The sequence below is a fragment of the Acanthochromis polyacanthus genome, chromosome 7 (genome assembly GCF_021347895.1).
Source record: "Acanthochromis polyacanthus isolate Apoly-LR-REF ecotype Palm Island chromosome 7, KAUST_Apoly_ChrSc, whole genome shotgun sequence".
NCBI classification, from domain to species: Eukaryota; Metazoa; Chordata; class Actinopteri; family Pomacentridae; genus Acanthochromis; species Acanthochromis polyacanthus.
The window spans coordinates 849,760-866,497 of NC_067119.1; the positions used below are offsets into that span (position 1 = coordinate 849,760).

A 16,738-nucleotide genomic window follows, 5' to 3' on the forward strand; every position below is an offset into this window, starting at 1 on the left:
ATAAGAGAAAATGTTAAAAGACTTTCAATAAAAGAATGATAAAAGTTACATAAAATTTTGTTACAAAAATTAAAACTGCGAAGCTTCCTCAAAAGATAGATTCTTTGCATTTCAGCATTTAGCCTGAATCATAGCCACGTTAATAAGGTTTGTAATAAACTAAACCGTTTGTAAATCAATCAAGAATTGAGCGAGTTATGAGTGTTAAAGTGAGGAAATCATCCACCTTACCATTGACTACAGTACAGTGCGCCAGAGCAGTCCCCTGTCCTAAGATGGCCGCCAAGTGACGACGACGCAGACTCCGTCTTGAGACATCTAGCGTTTGTATATATCTATGTCTATGCCGGTACCGGCTTGGTTCGGCTTGTTAGCTGCTAACAATATGTAGCTAGCAGCTGAATGCATAATCCATCCAGTTAATGCTACTTTAGCAGTTAGCATTAGCTAACATTATTTGCAGTACTTTCATTAAAATTAAATGACAGCAATTAAAGTTTAATGTCAACTTTTGGGAGGACTACAACTCCCATGATCCCTCAGTGCTGCAGGACATCACACAGACTCAGAGTTTAGATTCTTTATTGAGCTTTTCACAGTTTCTCTTCAGGAATCTTTGGTTTGTCGACCGGAAACGATCAGCTGATTCCTTCAGCCTCTGACATCATCAAACATGATGTCATACAGTGAAGGTTCATGTCATCGTCATCGGGACTGTGACATCACAGAGCCAATCAATTAACTGATTAATCAATGAACTCACTGACAGCAGAAAAACCAGAATGGAAGCTTCAGAGAACAAACACCTCAGGACCAAATAATCAATAATCAGACAGCAGATTTAAAGGATTAGATCATCAGAGCTCAGAAAGCAGCAGATCAGCTGTTAGCTAGCAGGTAACCAGAGGAACCCTGAGGAACCCCAGATCACCTTCGTGTGTGTAGAACCCTGAAGAACGCAGCTTTAAAGTGAATCAGAGATTTAGAGTTCTGATAAATTCTGGTTTTAGTGTTTGATGCTGTAGACGTTTACTGAAACTCAGAACCTGGACCTCCAGCTGCAACACCTGCTGAGCTCTGGTAGCTCCTCCCCCTGCTCCTCCTGGCTCCTCCTCCTCCTTCAGAACTCGGGCAGCGTCTCGTCATAGTCCATGATGCTCAGCTCGTGTCTCCTGTGGCGGACGGCCAGTGTCAGGTCTGGAGCTGCTGTCTGACCCGGAGGCTCCGTCTGGGGGCTTCCAGTCAGGAGGGAGGCCTCCTCCTCCACCTCCTGACCCAGAGGAGGACTTCCAGGCTGGGCCTCCTCCTCCTCCTCCTCTTCCTCTTCCTGGCTCTGATTGGTTGTCTCGTCCTCCTCTTGGCTCTGATTGGCTGGTCTGAACAGCTGTCGCGCTTGCTGCTCCAGGAAGGAACCAACGGCGAGGGGGGAGTCAATGGGGGAGGAGGAGCAGGAGGGGCGGTGCAGGGGGGAGGTGGACAGCGCCTCCGCAGTGCCATTCAGAATCCCCACAGCAGAGGAGGAGGGGCGGGGCCTGTTGCCCTGAGCGACGGGGAGGGCAACGCTGCCACCGTTGGGCCTGAGGACAGAGATGACATCACATTATCCTCACTTCTGACTGGACATTTAAAGTCAGGACTCATGACATTAACCAGATGACTGATCACCTGCTGCCTTCGTCCAGGTGAGTCTGACTGTACAGGTGAAGCATCTCCATCTGCAGCGTCTGATTGGCCGTCCTCAGAGCCACACAGCGGCTGTCAGAGGCCGACAGCTCCGCCCTAAACAAACAAACACACAAACAAACAAACAGTGAGGTTAGATGTTTCGTCTGCAGCAGTTCTTCACTGAACTAAAACCTCTTGAACCTCGATAGAACCAGAACTAGTGTCTCCTCACACTTCTTCTAGATCCTCAGACATCAGGTCCTGGAGATGTTGGAGCTTCAGGAGGTTCAGGAAGACGTTTCTAGAAACGTCTTCCTGAACCAGCTGGTTTCTCCTGAAGCTCCAACATCTCCTCATCCTGTAGATGTTTTTCTACCTCCAGTCTTTTCCTCTCTACTCTGGGTAGATGGTTAGCAGGTTAGCATGTTAGCTTGTCACCTGGTTAATGGGCTATTTGGTTAGCATGTTAGTTGGTTAACAGGCTATCTGGTTAGCTGATTAGCATGTTAGTTTGTCACCTGGTTAATGGGATAGCTGGTTAGCAGGATAGCATGTTAGCTGTTTATCTGGTTAACGGGCTATCTGGTTAGCAGATTAGCTGGTTAGCATGTTAGCTTGTCACCTGGTTAATGGGCTAGCTGGTTAGCATGTCAGCTGGTTAGCATGCTAGCAGCAATCAGAAGTCTGACCTGCTGTGGTTCTTGGTGTCCTCCAGCAGCTTCTTCTGGTCCTGGATCAGCTGCTCCTTCTTGCTCAGGTGGGTCTCCAGCTCAGAGATCCTGTGATTGGCTGCTTCCAGCTTCTGTCTCAGCTGGACATCGCTGTCCTTCAGCCTCTGGTAGTCTTTACCCACAGTGCACTGCAGCATGGACGCCTCCTGCACCACACACAGCAGGGTTAAATCAGGGCTGGTTCTGTCGACCTGGACCAGCTGCTGCTTGTGGTTCTGATCCAGATCTACATGCAGGTTCATATTTTAGTACTTCCTGTCTCACTCAACAACATTTTAAACTTCATTTAGAACATTTGTCTGACTTTTTTCCTGATGTAGTTTTACTAGAACCTTCCAGTAACAGATCCAGTTCAACTGGTTCTGTCTGGTTCTGTGTGAGGTTCTTACGGAGCAGCACTGTGTCTCTCCTCCCTCCAGCTGTTCAGTCAGAACCCGGTTGGTTTCTCTGAGCAGGACCAGCTGCTGGTTCTGGAGGAACATCTGCTGCTGCAGCTGTTCGCTGCTGCTCAGCTGCAACACAGAACACAGAGATCAGCTGCTGGCGCCCCCTGCAGGAGGAGGACCCCTGCTGATGGGTCTACTTCTGAAGGAACCACACATGATGCATTCAAGGACCGTAGGACTGCAGGAACTCTGGAGGTTCTTAGTGTTTTAGTTTCTGATGAATTCTGTCATGTTCATGTTTTGAAAGGAAACACGTCTTCAGAGCTTCAGCCAATCAGAATCCTCCTCACCTTGAGTGACAGCTGGGTCAGCTGGCGCTCAGCATTATACACCTTGTTGTTGGCTCTCTGAAGCTCCGCCTCCACGTCCCCCAGTCTGCTCTGACACTCCTGAAGCTCACTCTGTAACAGCCAATCACAGCGCAGAGAGATGAAAACAGCCAATCACAGTGCAGAATGAAGATGTGTTATTGTGTGTATCTGTGTGTGTTTGTGTACCTGCAGTCTCTGTGTGTGTCTCTGCTCCTCCTGCTGCTGCAGCTCCAGGTGTGTGTTGTGTGTCTGCAGCCGCTGGATGTGTGTGTTTGTGTCCATCAGCAGCTCAGAGCTCAGTCTCTGTTCTTCTTCTAAACTCGTCTTCAGACTCCGGATCTCGTCATCCTGAACGGAGAGCAGCTCCCTCTGGAGGAGGAGCAGAGAACAACTGTCAGAGCAGAGAACAGTCAGAGCAGAACAACTGTCAGAGCAGAGAACAGTCAGAGCAGAGAACAACAGTCAGAGCAGAGAACAGTCAGAGCAGAGAACAACAGTCAGAGCAGAGAACAGTCAGAGCAGAACAACAGTCAGAGCAGAGAACAGTCAGAGCAGAGAACAACAGTCAGAGCAGAGAACAGTCAGAGCAGAACAACTGTCAGAGCAGAGAACAGTCAGAGCAGAACAACAGTCAGAGCAGAGAACAGTCAGAGCAGAACAACTGTCAGAGCAGAGAACAGTCAGAGCAGAACAACAGTCAGAGCAGAGAACAGTCAGAGCAGAACAACTGTCAGAGCAGAGAACAGTCAGAGCAGAGAACAACAGTCAGAGCAGAGAACAGTCAGAGCAGAGAACAGTCAGAGCAGAGAACAACAGTCAGAGCAGAGAACAACAGTCAGAGCAGAACAACAGTCAGAGCAGAGAACAGTCAGAACAGAGAACAACAGTCAGAGCAGAGAACAACAGTCAGAGCAGAACAACAGTCAGAGCAGAGAACAACAGTCAGAACAGAGAACAGTCAGAACAGAGAACAACAGTCAGAGCAGAGAACAACAGTCAGAGCAGAACAACAGTCAGAGCAGAGAACAACAGTCAGAGCAGAGAACAACAGTCAGAGCAGAGAACAGTCAGAGCAGAACAACTGTCAGAGCAGAGAACAGTCAGAGCAGAGAACAACAGTCAGAGCAGAGAACAGTCAGAGCAGAGAACAACAGTCAGAGCAGAGAACAACAGTCAGAGCAGAACAACAGTCAGAGCAGAGAACAGTCAGAACAGAGAACAACAGTCAGAGCAGAGAACAACAGTCAGAGCAGAACAACAGTCAGAGCAGAGAACAACAGTCAGAACAGAGAACAGTCAGAACAGAGAACAACAGTCAGAGCAGAACAACAGTCAGAGCAGAGAACAACAGTCAGAGCAGAGAACAACAGTCAGAGCAGAGAACAGTCAGAGCAGAGAACAACAGTCAGAGCAGAGAACAACAGTCAGAGCAGAGAACAACAGTCAGAGCAGAGAACAGTCAGAACAGAGAACAACAGTCAGAGCAGAGAACAACAGTCAGAGCAGAGAACAGTCAGAGCAGAGAACAACAGTCAGAGCAGAGAACAACAGTCAGAGCAGAGAACAGTCAGAACAGAGAACAACAGTCAGAGCAGAACAACAGTCAGAGCAGAGAACAGTCAGAGCAGAGAACAGTCAGAGCAGAGAACAGTCAGAGCAGAGAACAACAGTCAGAGCAGAGAACAGTCAGAGCAGAGAACAACAGTCAGAGCAGAGAACAGTCAGAGCAGAGAACAACAGTCAGAGCAGAGAACAACAGTCAGAGCAGAGAACAGTCAGAGCAGAGAACAACAGTCAGAGCAGAGAACAGTCAGAGCAGAGAACAACAGTCAGAGCAGAGAACAACAGTCAGAGCAGAACAACAGTCAGAGCAGACAACAGTCAGAGCAGAGAACAGTCAGAGCAGAGAACAACAGTCAGAGCAGAGAACAACAGTCAGAGCAGAGAACAGTCAGAGCAGAGAACAACAGTCAGAGCAGAGAACAACAGTCAGAGCAGAGAACAGTCAGAGCAGAACAACAGTCAGAGCAGAGAACAGTCAGAGCAGAGAACAGTCAGAGCAGAGAACAACAGTCAGAGCAGAGAACAACAGTCAGAGCAGAGAACAGTCAGAGCAGAGAACAACAGTCAGAGCAGAGAACAACAGTCAGAGCAGAGAACAGTCAGAGCAGAGAACAACAGTCAGAGCAGAGAACAGTCAGAACAGAGAACAACAGTCAGAGCAGAACAACAGTCAGAGCAGACAACAGTCAGAGCAGAGAACAGTCAGAGCAGAGAACAACAGTCAGAGCAGAGAACAGTCAGAGCAGAGAACAACAGTCAGAGCAGAGAACAACAGTCAGAGCAGAGAACAACAGTCAGAGCAGAGAACAGTCAGAGCAGAGAACAACAGTCAGAGCAGAGAACAGTCAGAGCAGAGAACAGTCAGAGCAGAGAACAACAGTCAGACCAGAGAACAACAGTCAGACCAGAGAACAGTCAGAGAAATGTAAGCAGGAGGTCAGAGTGGGCGGGGTCAGGATGGCCTGTTACCATGGCGACGCTGTGCTCCTCCAGTGCCGTGGTGCTGATGACTCGTCGCAGCAGCCGACGGTTCCTAATGGCGTGCTGCTGACGCTTGAAACGCTCGTACTGCAGCTGGCTGTGGACCAAGAGGAGCTGACTTCTCACACACTGGAGCTCCTCCCCCTGGGTAAGGCCTGGACATAGTACACAGAGTACACACAGAGTACACACAGAGTACACCAAGTATACACAGAGTTGGTATCAGATGTTCCTGTCTGCTCTACTGGTGTGTATCTCTGTGATTTTTAACAATAAACTCTGCATGTTTCCAGCAGGCCCAGATGTTTCCAGCAGGTCTAGATGTTTCCAGCAGGTCTAGATGTTTCCAGCAGGTCTAGATGTTTCCAGCAGGTCTAGATGTTTCCAGCAGGCCCAGGTGTTTCCAGCAGGCCCAGATGTTTCCAGCAGGCCCAGATGTTTCCAGCAGGCCTAGATGTTTCCAGCAGGCCCAGATGTTTCCAGCAGGCCTAGATGTTTCCAGCAGGCCCAGATGTTTCCAGCAGGCCTAGATGTTTCCAGCAGGCCCAGATGTTTCCAGCAGGCCAGATGTTTCCAGCAGGCCTAGATGTTTCCAGCAGGCCCAGATGTTTCCAGCAGGCCCAGATGTTTCCAGCAGGCCTAGATGTTTCCAGCAGGCCCAGATGTTTCCAGCAGGCCCAGATGTTTCCAGCAGGTCTAGATGTTTCCAGCAGGCCCAGGTGTTTCCAGCAGGCCCAGATGTTTCCAGCAGGCCCAGGTGTTTCAAGCAGGCCCAGGTGTTTCCTGCAGGCCCAGATGTTTCAAGCAGGCCCAGGTGTTTCCAGCAGGCCCAGATGTTTCAAGCAGGCCCAGATGTTTCCAGCAGACCCAGATGTTTCAAGCAGGCCCAGATGTTTCCAGCAGGCCCAGATGTTTCCAGCAGGCCCAGATGTTTCCTGCAGGTCCAGGTGTTTCCAGCAGGCCCAGATGTTTCCAGCAGGCCCAGATGTTTCCAGCAGACCCAGATGTTTCAAGCAGGCCCAGATGTTTCCTGCAGGCCCAGATGTTTCAAGCAGGCCCAGATGTTTCCAGCAGGCCCAGATGTTTCCAGCAGGCCCAGATGTTTCAAGCAGGCCCAGATGTTTCCAGCAGGCCCAGATGTTTCAAGCAGGCCCAGGTGTTTCCAGCCGACACTATAACTCTTTTGAAGACTATTTTTCATTGTGAGCTTTTATCCAGATTCCACCTCAATAAGTTTCCGCTCTGCTTCTGATTAATCTAACGATAAATTCTGGAAATGTATTTACATTTTTTTAACCGCCTGCTGTATTTTTTTTTGCACATTGACTTTAGGGCTGAATGAAGGAAATCTTACCTGAGCCATAATCAGATTTTTTAATCCAGAATCTGTGACTTTGGACCAGAATATTCCAGATTTTGAACCAGCTTAATGATGCGAAACAACAGAGAATGTTTCAGGTTTTTTTTTATCTTCACTCAGATGTTGTTCAAACAAACATTTAATGTGAGAATAAAGCTGCCGGACGCGAATCACCGGGCAGATTTTAATCATTCCTTCCTCTTCTGACACAAATCTGATTTTAAATCTTCAAAGCTTTGATATTAAAACAGTCTGAAGGTCATCAGACATTGGATCAGGAGGTTCTGATGTGGTTTTGAATCTTCTGAACGTCAGGGAGACGGCGGGTTAGTCTGGGTTAGAACCAGGTAGAACGTCACATTAAAGGTTTTAAACTCAAGCAGGAACATGAATCTTCATACTCTAACTGGAGATGTTCCTCAGATGGAACATCTCCAGCTAACAGAACCTCAGAACCAGAAGAACCAGCCCTGATGAAACAACGCGGTCTGGTTCTCTGACGTGTTAATAAGGTTACCATGGAACAGGTGAACAGGTGAGTCCTCTCAGTTAGTTCAGGTACCTTCGGTTCTCATGCTCTGCTGTTTACCTCCAGAAAGACTCCGATCCCCCGACTTAGAACCTGCAGAGAACCTGAACCAGAAGATCAGAGTTCACTCATTAATATTTTTTTTGTAATTCCGCCCTCAGACTAAGGACTAAAGTAAAGTACTGACGCTGCTTCCTGATTGGCCGGTCTCACCTATTGCTCAGGTGCTGGTGGGCGTCGTGTCCATGGACTATCAGCTGATCCAGAACCTTCAGGGGGGAGACCTGTTCCTCCTCCAGTCCTCCCCCCTGCTGCCCCCCCGCCCTCTGCAGCGCCTCCTGCAGGAAACAGATCATTGATCATTGAGGTTATTGACCACTGATCATTGAAGTTATTGATCAGTGATCGTTGAGGTTATTGATCAGTGATCGTTGCCCCTGTTTACCTGCGTCTTCTTCTCCACGAACAGCGAGGCGGCGCGAGGCAGAGCTAGCTCAAACAGCTGCTCATAAGGAGGGGCGGAGCCACTGTCAGCGAGGGCGGGGCCAGACAGGCTGTCCAATGAGAGGGTGTGAGGAGGGAGGAGGCAGGGCGGAGGGGGACTGAGGAGTGATCACGACAGGGGGTGGAGGTGAGGGGGCGGGGCTCTGAGGAGGGGGGAGGCAGCTCCAGTTGAACATCTGGACACAAACAGAGAAGAACAGAATCAACCTGCAGTGACATCACCGATCAATCAGCTGATCAGCTCACCTTCGCTGCTGCTGATGACATCACCATGGGCTCTCTCCTGCCTCTCTGTGATTGGTTGCTTCCCCTGTGAGGAGAGAAAAAGAAGCATTACCTGCTGTCTCACAACCACCTGCAGCAGCTGAACATCAGCTGATCTCACCTGGCTGTCAGGAGACGGGACAACGTCAGGGGGCGGAGCTACGGGGACGAAGACTGATGACCTCACACCTGGAGACACACACAGGGTTTCAACACACACACACACACACACACACACACACACACACACCCACACACGCACACACAGAGGCTGAGGTCGTCTCACCTGAGATGGAGGTGCACCTGTCCAGGGGGGTGGAGCCTGTAGCAGCAGGTTCAGGTGGGGGCGTCGACAGACCACAGTGGGAGGAGGGGCTCCATGTGACATCATCAGCCTGCACACACTGAGACAGGTGTGGTACCTGAATGTGGGAGGAGCTGAGGGACTGGTGAGCTGGGCATCCTGTGAACAGAAAAGTGTGAAGTCATTAGGTCATTCAGGTGAGCTGTGATGAAGGTAAACTAGCTCAGAGCAGCTTCTCCTGGCTCACCTGAGCTGCTGAGAGCCTCTGAGCTGCAGGTAAGCTCCAGGTGAGGCTGTGACGAGGAGGAGCTCAGATCTTCTTCACAGGACGATTCCAGAGGATCCAGAGACACTCGAGAACATTCGATCACGATGTCATGGACTTCATAACACCTCCACCTGAGAACCAATCAATCAACCAACCAATCAATCAATTAACCAACCAATCAATTAATCAACCAACCTACTGACAACTGTAGAAAGTTCTGGAGTAGACCTACCGACAACTATAGAAAGTTCTAGAGTAGACCTACCGACACCTGGGGAAAGTTCTAGAGTAGATCTACCGACAACTGGAGAAAGTTCTAGAGCAGACCTACTGACAGCTGGAGAAAGTTCGAGAGTAGTCCTATAGAAAACCATAGAAAGTTCTAGAGTAGACCTACAGAAAACCATAGAAAGTTCTAGAGTAGACCTACCGACATCTGGAAAAAATTCTAAAGTAGACCTACCGACAACTGAAGAAAGTTCTAGAGTAGACCTATCGACAACTATAGAAAGTTCTAGAGTAGATCTACCGACAACTGGAGAAAGTTCTAGAGTAGACCTACTGACACCTGGAGAAAGTTCTAGAGTAGACCTATCGACATCTGGAGAAAGTTCTAGAGTAGACCTACCGACAGTTGGAGAAAGTTCTAGAGTAGACCTACCGACAACTGGAGAAGGTTCTAGAGTAGACCTACCGACAACTGGAGAAAGTTCTAGAGTAGACCTACTGACAACTATAGAAAGTTCTAGAGTAGACCTACCGACACCTGGGGAAAGTTCTAGAGTAGACCTACCGACAACTGGAGAAAGTTCTAGAGCAGACCTACTGACAGCTGGAGAAAGTTCGAGAGTAGTCCTACAGAAAACCATAGAAAGTTCTAGAGTAGACCTACCAACATCTGGAAAAAATTCTAAAGTAGACCTACCGACAACTGAAGAAAGTTCTAGAGTAGACCTACTGACAACTATAGAAAGTTCTAGAGTAGACCTACCGACAACTATAGAAAGTTCTAGAGTAGACCTACTGACAACTATAGAAAGTTCTAGAGTAGACCTACAGGCAACTATAGAAAATTCTAGAGTAGACCTACTGACAACTGGAGAAAGTTCTAGAGCAGACCTACCGACAGTTGGAGAAAGTTCTAGAGTAGACCTACCGACAACTGGAGAAAGTTCTATAGTAGACCTACCGACATCTGGAGAAAGTTCTAGAGTAGACCTACCGACAACTGGGGAAAGTTCTAGAGTAGACCTACTGACACCTGGAGAAAGTTCCAGAGTAGACCTACCGACATCTGGAGAAAGTTCTAGAGTAGACCTACTGACACCTGGAGAAAGTTCTAGAGTAGACCTACCAACATCTGGAGAAAGTTCTTGAGTAGACCTACCGACAGTTGGAGAAAGTTCTAGAGTAGACCTACCGACAACTGGAGAAAGTTCTAGAGTAGACCTACTGACACCTGGAGAAAGTTCTAGAGTAGACCTACCGACAGTTGGAGAAAGTTCTAGAGTAGACCTACTGACACCTGGAGAAAGTTCTAGAGTAGACCTACTGACACCTGGAGAAAGTTCTAGAGTAGACCTACCGACATCTGGAGAAAGTTCTAGAGTAGACCTACCGACAGTTGGAGAAAGTTCTAGAGTAGACCGGGTTTTATGTTGTGAAGTGAGAAGCTGAACAGCTGCAGGTTCTGGTTCTGAACTCACCTGGACGGGTCCAGTTCATAGTCCTGAGTGCCGGTAACGAGTTCTGGATGAACCCGGACGTGTTCCAGCATCGGCTGGAGGACAGACAGGTAGACAAACCGGTAGTGAGACAGACACCTGGATTCATCAGTCAGCCAATCAGGAGGCAGCAGAGACATTCCGGTGTTTGATGTATTCAACAGTTTTTCATCAAACTGAACCAAAGTCCATTGAAGAACCTTATTCAGTTCTTGTGGTTCTGTACTGGCCTATACTGCTCTGTACTGGTACATACTGGTGTGTACTGGTGCTCTGACCTTCACCACCTCCTGGAAAGTGTCCAGGTTCTCCTTCATGCTGTAGTGCAGCCTCAGGTAAGAGATGAAGTTACAGGGGAACATCCCATAGAGACGGTGGAACAGCGAGTACACACCTGCATGCAGGTGCACCAGGTGAACCACGAGAACATGACCTGCAGGAGACAGTAGGCAGCCAATCAGAACACAGCAGGCAGCCAATCAGAACACAGCAGGAGCAGCTCCATGTCGTCATTCAACAGAAACATCTATCAGAACAAACCCAACAGAACCACAGGAGGGAGCCTGAGGAGAACCGACACACCTGATCACTCTGATCAACCTGCAGACAGCTGGTCAGATCACTGGTTCAGAACACAGGAACATGTTTGTGTGGTTCTGTTCCAGATGTTCTGTCCCAGATGTTCTTCTGTGTTCTCACCAGGGTTCCTGGAGCTCCAGGAGGCGAGTCGTCCGAACACGTCGAAGAAGTCGTAGATGTGCTGCTTCCCTGCCTGAGGGATCATCGGCAGCAGAGTTATGAGGACCAGAACCCCGGAGATCAGAACCACGACGTCACTGTCTGTCTGCAACACAACCAGCAGCCAATCAGAACGCAGAACACTGCTGGGTCCATCTCCACTTTAACCTGTAGCATCACTACGGTTCTGATGTGGAGAACATTTACTGAGGAACACAAAACTGATTTAAACTAGAATATCAGTACTAGTACTACTGTGTACTAGTACTACCGTGTACTACTACAGTGTACTAGTACTCCAGCGTACCTTGAGGCAGCGCAGCAGGGAGGCCAGCAGGGCCGAGCGGCTGATGTGATGAACCCAGGGAGGCTGCTTCCTGATCAGGTGACCCAGCAGGGTGAGACCAGCCAATCGGCTTCCAGGTCTGCTGAGGGACTCATTCAGCTTCTCCAACAGCAGCTGATGACATCACAATCACACGACGGTCAAACACCTGACCACACCTGGACTACATTTGACTACACCGGGACTACACCTGGACTCACCTTGTGATGAGGCTCCCTGATGGAGGACAGGAGGAAAACCACCTGAGGGGACAAAGAGTCCAGGTAATGTTCCACCAGAGAGGACAGGACAGCACCACCTCTGTCTGGGAGGACAAACTACAGTTCAGACCAGGTAGACAGTTAAGGATAGACAGACAGGTAGAAAGAGGTTAGAGACAGACAGACAGGTAGAAACAGACAGGTAAGCTCACCTGTACTCAGCTGCTGGCTGACTGCTGCTCTCACTTGCTCCGCCTCCTGCAGCTCTGAACTGTCCAATGAGAGCAGGAGCTCGTTGATGCTCACCTGCTCCTTGGACATGATGGACACCTGGACACAGTCAGAATACACCTGAAGCTAAGGTTAATCTAACATTAACTCAACCTGAAGCTAACGTGAATCTGACATTAACTCAACCTGAAGCTAACGTTAATCTGACATTAACTCAACCTGAAGCTAACGTGAATCTGACATTAACTCAACCTGAAGCTAACGCTAATCTGACATTGACTCAACCTGAAGCTAACGTTAATCTGACATTGACTCAACCTGAAGCTAACGCTAATCTGACATTGACGCAACCTGAAGCTAACGTTAATCTGACATTAACTCAACCTGAAGCTAACGTTAATCTGACATTAACTCAACCTGAAGCTAACGTTAATCTGACATTGACTCAACCTGAAGCTAACGTTAATCTGACATTGACTCAACCTGAAGCTAACGTTAATCTGACATTGACTCAACCTGAAGCTAACGTTAATCTGACATTGACTCAACCTGAAGCTAACGCTAATCTGACATTGACTCAACCTGAAGCTAACGCTAATCTGACATTGACTCAACCTGAAGCTAACGCTAATCTGACATTGACTCAACCTGAAGCTAACGTTAATCTGACATTGACTCAACCTGAAGCTAACGTTAATCTGACATTGACTCAACCTGAAGCTAACGTTAATCTGACATTGACTCAACCTGAAGCTAACGCTAATCTGACATTGACTCAACCTGAAGCTAACGCTAATCTGACATTGACTCAACCTGAAGCTAACGTTAATCTGACATTGACTCAACCTGAAGCTAACGCTAATCTGACATTGACTCAACCTGAAGCTAACGCTAATCTGACATTGACTCAACCTGAAGCTAACGTTAATCTGACATTGACTCAACCTGAAGCTAACGCTAATCTGACATTGACTCAACCTGAAGCTAACGTTAATCTGACATTGACTCAACCTGAAGCTAACGTTAATCTGACATTGACTCAACCTGAAGCTAACGCTAATCTGACATTGACTCAACCTGAAGCTAACGCTAATCTGACATTGACTCAACCTGAAGCTAACGTTAATCTGACATTGACTCAACCTGAAGCTAACGCTAATCTGACATTGACTCAACCTGAAGCTAACGCTAATCTGACATTGACTCAACCTGAAGCTAACGTTATCCTGACGGTGACACAAACACTTTGGAAAAATGTTATTATAAAGTATAAATTTCGGATTCTATGATATATATAAAATATAAACTGTTTAACCTTTAAATGTAATAATTGTTTTGTGATGAATGTTTATAGATTTATACGAAATCAAACCTCTGGTCTGGTAACGGATTCTTGATGTGTACTTCTGATTGGATAAGAATTGTGCTGCTGTCTCTCTCCATCAAACGTCACAGCTGTTACGTCGTGTTATTGACACACTAAAGTGATCTCTGTCTGATCCATTTACATTAATAGATACTCTACAGAAAGATATAAAGAGAACATAATGAATAATTTGTTCTTTAATTTATTTCCTCTTTAAGTCTCCGGTGACTGCAGAACTCCTGCGGCGTTCAAGTAACCTCGGAGGAGGAATCTCTAACCTCCACATGAGTTTACTTTGGTCCAAAGTAGGAAAAACTACTTCCATTCTGTTTTTCTACAAACAGAAGACGATCATTCAGAGACACGGATCATTAAACTGAACAAACAAAAGAGAAAAATAAGCTACAGCTTTACACAGTAACGGGTTGAAATCACGGGAGGTGCGTTTACGTGCAGGTCACTGATCAGCTGTCGGTTCAGAATCACGCTGAGAAACCTCACCGACTTTACCGGAGAAATCTCGGCAGAACATCCCTATTAAAGGGACTTTGCCTGCTCTGGTTTGTAAAACTCTGATTCCTCCTGAACGCAGCACGAAGTTCAGCTGGAAGCTAACAGTTAGCATGCTCAGCTAACAGCCGAGCCGTGGCTGCCTCGATGTCCGGTCGGCAGGGCGGCGGACAGAGCGGGTGTTTCTGCCGCCTCTCTGCAGGTGACCGAGCACCGGAGCCGGTTCCGGGGCTGACGGCGCTCCGGTGAATCGGAGCTGCTCTCGGTTACCTTCACACCTGTTGATCCCAGCAGAGAGCGGCCATGTCAGCCTCAGCAGGCCCCGCCCACCGCCGGAACCCGACACCTCCAGCTGCTGTCAGACACGAGGCGTTCAGGTCACGACGGGAAAAATAACCTCCTGTTTGATTTAACGGAGAAACTGAGTCTGTAACAGGCTGCTCACACCGGAAAATGTCAAAAACGTTCATCATGTCTTCTTGCTGAAGTTTTAGTTTCTGATTCTTTTGTTCAGGCATCAGGTGAAAAGATTCTGAGGAAGGCAAGAGTGTTCGCCGAAACTGTCAAGCAAGGTATTTAACATCTGTCTGTTCACCTAATGTCTGAACAAAAGAATCAGAAACAAAAATAAAATACAGAGAGAGGCCGTCTGAAGTCTCCTGGTAACGGAGCGGATTCACGGAGGGAAGGATGTAAACAACAGCTCAGCGGTGAATGAAAACTCCGAGGATCCCTGAAGGTGACAGCGCTGACAGCTGAAGCAGTTTAAAGAGAAAACTGAACTTTGAGTCAGAAAAACAACAAAAATCAAACCGAAATCCTCCCAAACAGCAGAAACACTGTTTAACATTTACTGAATTTTAATTCTCTGATTCCCTGGAGCTGATTTAATCTGAAAATATTAAGATAAGAATGAGATCATACCTTCATTAATCATTATTATAAATATAACAACTTATTAAATTAATTAATCATGAATGTAGATATGATAAATTATTAATCAGTAATAATAATTATAAATATGATAGACCTTTATTACTGTTCTGATCTGTCATAAGAAACGATTTAACATGAAGCTGAAAATAATAAAATATGAATAATGTGTGTGTGACCGAGAATAATATGTTTTGCTCTCTGGCTCCCTCTTTGGTCGTTGCAGTTACTGCACCCAAGCGACCACAACAGCAGAAGGAGACAGAGGGTTGAGTTCAGTGAATGTCAGGGCAGATTAAAGAATGAAATAATGAGGAGGAGTTTGAATGTAACTGACTTCATTTCATGATAATGAGTCTCATAACCTGAAGCCTCTTTCAGTGTAAACTTCTTCTTCCTGTGAGTAAAGTCTGTGACCTTCTGACCGATCACACGGCATATTAAGAAATACAAGAACAAAATCAGGATCCACACAGAGAGTATAGGAATATAAATGAGGAATTTAAATAATTAGAGATCATATTCCACTGCTGTTGTCACTCAGTGTTGATGTTTCAGACTCTGGTGCACCCTGAACTAGTTTCCCTTTTAGAGTATTTACACAGTACTCCTATTATTTATCTACTGTATGAACATGTATTATTATATTTGTGCTCATAAGTTTACATGCACTGGAACATTTGTGAAATATTGTACATTTTTTCAGAAAATATGTTTCATCATGTAAAAATGTTTCCTTCATTTGGGGTTAGTGATCAGATGAAGTTATTTATTATCATGCAGATGCATTTGTTCTGATCATTCAGGACATTCTCGGTGCCACAGCTCAGTTCTCCAGCAGTTTGTGGACTGCTGTGATGCCTCTTGTCTGGAGCAGAATGTAAAAAACAAGCAGATGGTGGTGACCTGTTCCAACCAGCAGATGGCGCTGGCTGCAGCCGTCACCACCACCATCCATGGAACGCCTGCAGAGCTTGTGGAGGAGTACAAATAGATAGATAGATGAAACCTTTATTAATCCCACAGCGGGGGAACTTACAGAGTACAGCAGCAATAAAAAGAGTGTAGCACACAATGCACACAGAGGAGATTATCAGGAAATGTCAGCAGAGGCAGTATCTCCTCAGAAAGTTCAACATTCTCCAGACATTCTCCTACTCCTTCATAGAGAACACCATCACCTTCTCCATCACCTGCTGGTTCTGCTCCATCAGCCTCCAGAACAGGACTGTCACTGTCTGCTCTAAAACCATAGGACTGCCTCTCAGAGCTCTGTCTGCAGTGTATGATCAGTTAACATGTAGACTGGCAAACCGGATCATCCGTGACCCTCACATGATCTCTGCGTCTGAGTGCCTTCCTTCTGCTCGACGGCTTCGCTGGCCTGCATGCAGGACACAGAGGAGAAGGTCTACCTTTGTACCGGGACAGTCCATAACACACCACCACACAGACTTTAACATGGACCTCTGTGACATTTTACACTCCTTAATTCATTTCTACCGTCATATATTCTGTCCCTACCTCATTGCACCTACTTTCATTTGTATTTGCACTGCTATGTTACTAAGCTGTGGTCTTTTTTCTTTTGTTTTTTAATTTTATTCTTATATTACTTGCTCTAGACCTGTAAATACATTTGTTCCTATTTCTTATTATGTCATTATTCCACTGTCTGCTCTATGTGCCTTTTAATTGACCCCTGGGGACAAAGGAAGTTTTCTGAATCTGAATCTGAACACAAGAAGCCATGACTCCCCAAAA

At 47.0% G+C, this 16,738-nt stretch overlaps 1 protein-coding gene and 2 long non-coding RNA genes across 51 annotated transcripts; 1 reads left to right on the plus strand and 2 right to left on the minus strand.

Annotated features, from left to right (window-relative positions):
• Positions 1-565: 565 nt before the first annotated feature.
• On the minus strand, positions 566-12,648 carry tsc1a (TSC complex subunit 1a). Its single transcript, XM_051950743.1, is given in 22 exon segments — positions 566-1,577; positions 1,666-1,779; positions 2,355-2,542; positions 2,786-2,908; positions 3,133-3,243; positions 3,340-3,522; positions 5,686-5,852; positions 7,647-7,690; positions 7,800-7,924; positions 8,032-8,196; positions 8,199-8,266; positions 8,337-8,400; positions 8,476-8,543; positions 8,641-8,817; positions 8,906-9,057; positions 10,633-10,706; positions 10,929-11,083; positions 11,350-11,494; positions 11,696-11,848; positions 11,935-12,038; positions 12,147-12,384; positions 12,517-12,648. Coding segments are annotated over 21 exon segments (2,946 nt in total). The 5' UTR covers positions 12,256-12,384; positions 12,517-12,648; the 3' UTR covers positions 566-1,120.
• Positions 5,894-7,026, plus strand: LOC127534755 (uncharacterized). 49 transcript variants are annotated; one of them, XR_007943158.1, is made up of 4 exons: positions 5,912-6,050; positions 6,297-6,391; positions 6,430-6,454; positions 6,550-6,870. It is a non-coding gene; the product is annotated as an uncharacterized LOC127534755 (long non-coding RNA). The 49 variants fall into 49 exon arrangements; XR_007943159.1 differs by having other exon boundaries at positions 6,354-6,391; positions 6,550-6,868; XR_007943164.1 differs by having other exon boundaries at positions 5,913-6,031; positions 6,354-6,391; positions 6,512-6,869.
• Positions 9,201-10,626, minus strand: LOC127534756 (uncharacterized). The gene is made up of 3 exons (XR_007943176.1): positions 10,343-10,626; positions 10,046-10,276; positions 9,201-9,583 (listed from the first exon to the last, which is right to left on the minus strand). It is a non-coding gene; the product is annotated as an uncharacterized LOC127534756 (long non-coding RNA).
• Positions 12,649-16,738: the final 4,090 nt, after the last annotated feature.